The sequence below is a fragment of the Chelonia mydas genome, chromosome 26 (genome assembly GCF_015237465.2).
Source record: "Chelonia mydas isolate rCheMyd1 chromosome 26, rCheMyd1.pri.v2, whole genome shotgun sequence".
NCBI classification, from domain to species: domain Eukaryota; kingdom Metazoa; phylum Chordata; order Testudines; family Cheloniidae; genus Chelonia; species Chelonia mydas.
Window position 1 is genome coordinate 15,736,733 of NC_057859.1, and position 6,920 is coordinate 15,743,652.

Below are 6,920 nucleotides of genomic sequence, written 5' to 3' on the forward strand. Positions count from 1 at the left end.
ACACAGATCTTGAGGGAGTTACCATTATAATTGAATTATAACTCCCTGAGATTGCCAACACACCATACTGCTCACTGATACTCGGTGGCATTGTTTTGTTGTGGAAGAAAGTTGTATGGTATCTTGTATTATCTTTGATAAATAGAATATGATCGTTTAATTAAAGCCTGCACCCTAATAATACGAATGTCCAAGGGGGGGAACTAAGGGTATATGCATACAGGGACAGAGTTAAAGCTGCACATTCAACCTTAACTTTGGTATTTTCTTACTTTTGGGTTCATAGCCACGTAAACCAAACTTTGTCTGAATGGAGCGTTTCCGCATTTAATTCTATAGTGTATTTTCATGTTCGAGCTTCTGGCAAAATTACATGGTACCTAGAGTTAAAAATAGGGTGAGTTGTTAATACAAGAGAGAGAGACTGAGGGGAGGTGGTAGAGACAGAGGAAGAAGTGATTTATTATAAGCTGAGAAATGGGAGGAGGTGGAGTTGATGAGTTGGGGGAATACAGGAGAGCCTGGCTGCTGAATTCTATAGCCCACGTGCACAATTCTGGGCTCAGTTCATTGGCATCATGAACGTTGTACCAGTGCAGTGTGGGTATAAAATGTGATGGTGCAGGTTGGGCTCAGCTGGCACCAGTGGGCAAAGGGACAGTAGTGTAAGGTGCTGTCAATGCCAATGGCCAGGGGGGATGTTAATCGCTGTGTCTGGGCTCCCGGCTCTGCATCACCCCTGGCAGCAGGAGACAATCACCAGGCACTGGTCCAGGGAGCCGCAGGGAGCCACAGACTGGAGGAGGATAGGCTCTTACAAGCCAATCATGGAGAACAAGAGATGAGGTAGCCAGGGCTAGTTTGGGGTTTGCCGAAGCTCATGGCTGGATTTAGGAGTTTCTAACCCAGAGGTGGTTCCAATCCAGCTGAGTCCCACTGATCTGAACCCTCATAATGGCATTGGGTTTCCTCCATGTCTATTAGTGACATCCCAGCAAATGCAGCAGATGCTGGAGTCCTTGCTCAGGCAAATGTCCCCAGAGATCAAGAGGAGCTTCGCCTGAGTAGGGACTCGGTAAAGCCACCAGGCATTAGCCCTGCTGGTGCATTATGGGAAAATGGAGGACTGTCATGGGAGAACAGCCGAACTAGCAGAGCAGGGGGCAGTGGGCCTGGAGGGCGGCTGGGAGGGCAGCAGAGTGTCTGCGCTCACGATCTCCGACAATAACTTCCTACTAAGACATAAACATGGAGTGATGCAGATGCTGCTCCCATGTCTGAGACCCTCGGCTCCCCCAAGAAAGAGAAATCTCACGACTCCTTGTTCTTTCCCCAGTGACCCCGTCTCCGTGGCAGGATCGGCCTCCACACACACGGTACTGATCTGCGCTCATGTCACCCCGCCCCATGTATAAATGGCCGAGAGTCCCAGCCGAGCCCAGGGTCAGGGGCAGCCGGATACGCAGAGCGCAGGCCATAGTGGGTCCCAAAGGGGCACAGCCTCCTGGTGGGGATACAGCCTGGCCTCCTGGACCCACTCTAGGGCCTGCTCTGCATTGGCTATTCCCTGGCTCTACCCTCAGGGACCTGTCCTGGGCAGAGCAGCGAGGGGCGGGATTGCCAGTGGCCCACTGGGTTAAGGGGGGGTCAGTTACTAACTGACCCTGGTGTCTGTCTCATTCCCTGGCTCTGGCCTGGCTGGAGAAACCCCCTTGCCCAGCACATCCCGCCAGCAGCTAACAGGCACTGTGAGGCCTGGATCCCGCTGCGTAGGGCAGCCTGGGCTGGCTGAGCCCTGTCGGTGCAGCTGGGGTGACGACCTGGCCCCGGCTAGCCAGCCCAGAGTCTTCTCAGAGCGGCAGAGAGGGGTCACTGCCCGTAGCCCCCACGGCTGCATCCTGGGGCCAGGCCCTAGTAGGGAAGCATCCCACCCCCGGCAGCATCGCCAGGGACCGGTCCATGCCATTCCTTCTGCCACGGCCACAGAGTGGGCGGCCCCTTTGGCGATTCCATGGGGAGCTGTCCCGGAGCCGGGCCAAGGGGGGTGAGACGGGGAACAAGCCCTGATTTGCTGCCCATCGAGATCCAAGCCAATCAGGTTGCTTGACAGGTGGGTCTCAACCCCCCCATCGCCACACACCCAATGCCATGAGCTCCTGGCTGCCAAAATCTAAATGGGGCAGTGGGCCAAAGATGGGCCCTGCTCTGCCCCCCCACCCCATCCTGGCTCAGCAGGGCCAATGGGGTTCCCCCTATGGGACCAGCCTGCCTGAGAGCTGGTGTTCATCTGTCCTTCCCAGTCACCCCGCTCCTGCCAGGACACGACAGGCACCGCGGACACATCCACAGCATGGCCGGGAGCTGGGCGGACGCCAGGACCCTGTTCCCAGCCTGGCAACAGCGATCCAGTGAATCTATTCGATAAGTTCTTTAAACAGAGTAAGAACCCATGGGATCCCGCTTTCTGGGGGCTGACTCTCCTCCACCCCAGGGCACTGCCCACCTTGCCCTGGCCAGTGCCCCGCCGCAGCCCAGCAGCCTGCTGAACCCAAGTCTCGCGTTAGATCTCAACATGCCTGACTCCAGGAAGATCCAGCCGGGGAGGAGAGAGGGGACGGGGGGCGAGAGGTTCTGGGGGGACTACAGGGGTGGGGGGGCGCTGGGAGGGGCAGGGTGCACGGACAGAGCAGGCACTGGCAGTGCACTGGCGGGGAGTGGGGGCAGAGTGCAGATCTCTTTACTCCGAGCACCCTCCTCTCCCGCCCTGCTCTTCCTTCGCCATGCTCTGTTTCAGGACCTGCCATCATGGCTGTGCCAGGGCCCAGCCTATTCACCCTGCGTGACACCAGCCAGAAAGTCATCTGCTGCCACCACAACCGCCTCTTGGCTCCCCCGAGACTGCCAGTGCCCCCCCCCAGGTGGGCTGCAGGCCAGCTCCTCCATGCCGTACCAGCTCCTCCGTGCTGCGCCAGCTCCTCCCGCGCTGTGCTGCGTGGCCTTCCTGACGGGCAGGGCAAAACAGGCCCTGACACCCCAGCAGACACAAACACCTGGCCAGTCCAGGTGTGGGAAGGCAGGGGGACAGGGACATTGTGGGGCCAAAACAGCTCCCAGGGTCACTTTGCCATACTCAGAGAAAAAGAGCCCACCCCATGCAGCTTGTGGCTGGCTGCCTCCCGCCCCTGCCTTGGGGGGGACATCACAGAGCAGCCACAGTTACCCCGCCTGTGCAAGGGATTCTCCCCTGGCTGCCACACAGGGACACGGGTCCTTGCCCCAGGCAGCTGGCAGTCCCAGTGGCCGAGGGCCAGGCCCAGGCCAGGAGATGGGCTGCACTGCAGGGGAGGGGAGCGATGCTGCACAGGTTCTGACACCCCCAACTCGTCTGTAGCTCACCTCCCATCCCACTCCCCTCCTCAGTGCTCTGTGTTCCCAGAGAAGACCAGCGTGGTGCCCAACCAGTTCATGGATCCCAGCCATTTCCCCATCGTTATGGGCATCGATGGTGGGCTTTGCTGTCTGTCCTGCAGCACTTCAGCCCAGCCCACCCTCATGCTGGAGGTGAGCACCCATCACTGGGGAGTCAGGCCTGGGGCATTCTAACATCTTCCTAGCGTGACCACGCTGCTGCCTCCCATCCCGTTCCCCATCGCCTACTCCCAGCCCCCTTCCTGTCCCCCTTCCCCCCACTCCTCCAACCCTCCTGTCCTGCTCCTGTCCCCCTTCCCCCATTGGCCAGCTCCCAACCCCATTCCCATTCCCTATCACCTGACCCCCATCCCCCGTCCTTCTCCCTGTCACCCCTTCTTCCCCCACCCCTCCCACTTCCCAATCTCCTAGCCCTGCCCCGAGGCACACTGCCAACCCCCCACTCCATAATCTCTCCCGCATCTCTCCTGTCCCACGCCCCATCCCCTCCCCAGTCTCCCAGCCCCACCTCCCCGCCACCTGTCCCTCTCCCCGCATCTCCCAGCAGAGCCTTTGGACTCAGCAGATCCACTCCCCTTGCGTCCTGTCATCCGATCTGCCAACTTCCGTGACTGCAAGGAGTAGCCCTGGGGCGTCAGAAGAGTCATCACCTGATGCCCAGGGGCCTTTCAGTGAGGGCAGTGGGGTCTTATGGACACAAGCGAGGGCAGGGGGCGACATGGGGCCTAGGTGCCAGGACAATAGGCAAGGTCCGAACACACACACCCGCTCCTGCCCTGAGGGGCTTAGGACAGCCCAGGAGAGGGCTGGGGCTGGGGCAAGCAGCAGGGCCGGCTCTACAGGTTTTGCCACCCCAAGCTATGAAAAAAACTGCCGCCGCGGACGGCAAAAGGGACAAGCTGCCGCCGATTTGCCGCCGCCGCGGGCAGAACAGAGAAGCTGCCGCCAAATTGCCGCCGTGGCCGCAGGGACTGCCGCCCCTTTCTATCTGCTGCCCCACACGCCTGCTTGGGGCCCTGGTGCCTGGAGCCGGCCCTGGCAAGCAGCCTAGGCTGAGTCGGGCAGTCGGCTCATCTGGGGCCATGCCCCAGTTAGGGCTCAGCTGGCCTCATAAGTAGGCAGTGAGCCAGGAGCTGACACGCTCTGTCTCTACCCTTTGGAGAGGGAGGGACCTGGCTGCAGGGAGCAGAGAGTACCTAGATTGGAGCAGGGCTGGGGAAAGGCCACGGGAGCTGGGGAGCTCTGGCCAGGAAAATCCCAGGCTGCGGCCTAGTGAAAGGCCAGGCAGGTACTGAAGTTGCAAAGGGGCAGCTCACGGGTAGGCCAAGGCAGCAGGTCCAAACCCCTCCTTGCCAGTGATGAGTGGCTTTTACACTGCAGTCTGCCCCCGATACAAGGGGCTAGTTGGAGACTGGCAGTAGCCTTACACTAAGGCAAGGTGGGAATAGTGGGTGGGGGTTCCCCTGGGGGGAAATGCTGAGAGACAGTGGGTATACTGCCAGGGGGCAGCCATCCAAGAGACAAGGGGCACTGGGTCCAGGAGGCATGTGGGGCCAGCGGTAAGGTGGATCACCGGCCTGCAGAGGGTGCCCTGGAGCCTGGTGAGCTAATTCCCGACGAAGACCAGCAGGAGGTGCCGCAAAGGTGAGTCCACTCCCTTACAGGGCCCCAGACTCTATTCATGGTGCTAATGCTCAAGCCAGAAACAACCCCCATGTTCCAATTCCCCCTCGCCTTCTAAGTGCCCCCTTTCTGCTGGGCACAATAATGCCAGGGTTACTGCCTCAGTTTACTGCCTCAGGGCTCCCCAAGAGTCCAGCAGAAGTTCTCGTGGGTCTGGTAACACGCTGTCCCCAGGGCCAGTTTATGATCTCACATAGTGCAACTAGCCATTGAGAGCCCCAAACACTGTCCCTTTATCCCACATGTGGTGCACACACTGCTCAGACCCAGTCCAACAACACACCTCGTACCCCACCTCCCGCATCAACTGCCACACCCAGGAGTCCTTCGGTTTTCTCCCAGTCTTTGATCCAGCCAGCCCTGCCCTTCTGGCTGGAGTCCTTCCCAGGTTCTGCCTGGCTTCCAAGCCTCTGCCTGGTAAACGTAGCAGAGAAGCCCCTCTGGCCGGTGTCCCGGCCCTCTGGCCTTCTCAGCTTCGTGGCCATGGCTTGGCAGGTCAACCGGCTAGCCCGTCCACTGCCCTACGCCTTTCTCAGGGACTGCCCGCCCCGTCACAGCCATCTTCCTCTCACTTATTAGTCACAGATGCTGCCCCATCCTTTCAGTCAGGTGAACTGGGACCCAGGGTTGCTGGACCCACATCACTAACAGAGGCTGAGCTCCTGGGTTCGATTTCTGGCACTGATGGGGGCGGGGAAGGAGGAGGTCAGGAAAAGAGCCTGTTGCTTTGGGATTTAGCATGCCTGACTCAGAGTCACAGGTCAGAGCCAAGCCGTGCGTTAGCCATTCATTTTCCTACTGAAGTCAATAGGGCAGATGGCAGATCCCCTCCTCCCCCACCCCCAAGCTGCATCTCCATTTCTAACTGGTTTCAGAGTAACAGCCGTGTTAGTCTGTATTCGCAAAAAGAAAAGGAGTACTTGTGGCACCTTAGAGACTAACAAATTTGTTAGTCTCTAAGGTGCCACAAGTACTCCTTTTCTTATTTCTACTGGCCTCTCTCGTCCCCCCCACCAGGACAAGAAAATCATGGACTTGTACCAGAATAGCTGGGAAGCCGAGCGTTTCACCTTTACCTGCTCTGCCAGCAGCAGCACCCTCCGCTTTGAGTTGGTCGCCTTCCCAGGCTGGTATCTGAGCACATCCCCCAGAAATGACCAGCCCCTCTGGGTGACCTACCACCTCGGGGAGGCCGAAATCACCAACTTCTACTTCAAGAAAGTTTAAAGTGGCAGAGGCCGGGGTCCTGTCCCCAAGCTGCCCCTCCCCAGTGCAGCGTGGGGGAGTTTTTCCATTGACACTTGTGCACCTGAAATACACCTGCGATTCCTGAGCAGGTGGCGATCGGATGACCCTGGCTAGATCCAGCTCTTACCTGCATCCATGCAGAGCCCCAGGGCACTTGGCTAAGGGCAGGGTTGCTTTCAGAATCACCCCGTGACTCCAGTGTTACACAGGAGAAGGTTTTCCTATGGTATTGTATGGTCTTCAAAGAGAAACTGAAGAACTACAAAAAGAACAGGAGGACTTGTGGCACCTTAGAGACTAACAAATTTATTTGAGCATAAGCTTTCGTGAGCTACAGCTCAAATAAATTTGTTAGTCTCTAAGGTGCCACAAGTACTCCTTTTCTTTTTGCGAATACAGACTAACACGGCTGCTACTCTGAAACCTGAAGAACTACAATTCATTTGCAAACTTAACACCATCAATTTGGGCTTGAATAAGGACTGAGAGTGGCTGGCTCACTACAAAAGCAATTTCCCCTCTCTTGGTATTGACACTTCCTCATCAATTATTGGGAGTGG

At 57.9% G+C, this 6,920-nt stretch overlaps 1 protein-coding gene across 1 annotated transcript; it reads left to right on the plus strand.

Annotated features, from left to right (window-relative positions):
• The first annotated feature begins 973 nt into the window (after positions 1 to 973).
• Positions 974 to 6,339, plus strand: LOC102936516 (interleukin-36 receptor antagonist protein). The gene is made up of 3 exons (XM_043536169.1): positions 974 to 1,075; positions 3,421 to 3,561; positions 6,130 to 6,339. The coding sequence occupies exons 1-3, from the start codon at positions 974 to 976 to the stop codon at positions 6,337 to 6,339; spliced, it is 453 nt and encodes a 150-aa protein (XP_043392104.1).
• Positions 6,340 to 6,920: the final 581 nt, after the last annotated feature.

What these genes read in the sequence shown, in the direction of transcription:
- LOC102936516 (XM_043536169.1), top strand. Translation starts at nt 974, where the DNA reads ATGTCTATTAGTGACATCCCAGCAAATGCAGCAGATGCTGGAGTCCTT. An exon ending in TTCGCCTGAGTAGGGACTCG is followed by an intron (nt 1,076 to 3,420) that starts GTAAAGCCACCA and finishes TCCCCTCCTCAG; the next exon opens with TGCTCTGTGTTCCCAGAGAA. An exon ending in AGCCCACCCTCATGCTGGAG is followed by an intron (nt 3,562 to 6,129) that starts GTGAGCACCCAT and finishes CCCCCCCACCAG; the next exon opens with GACAAGAAAATCATGGACTT.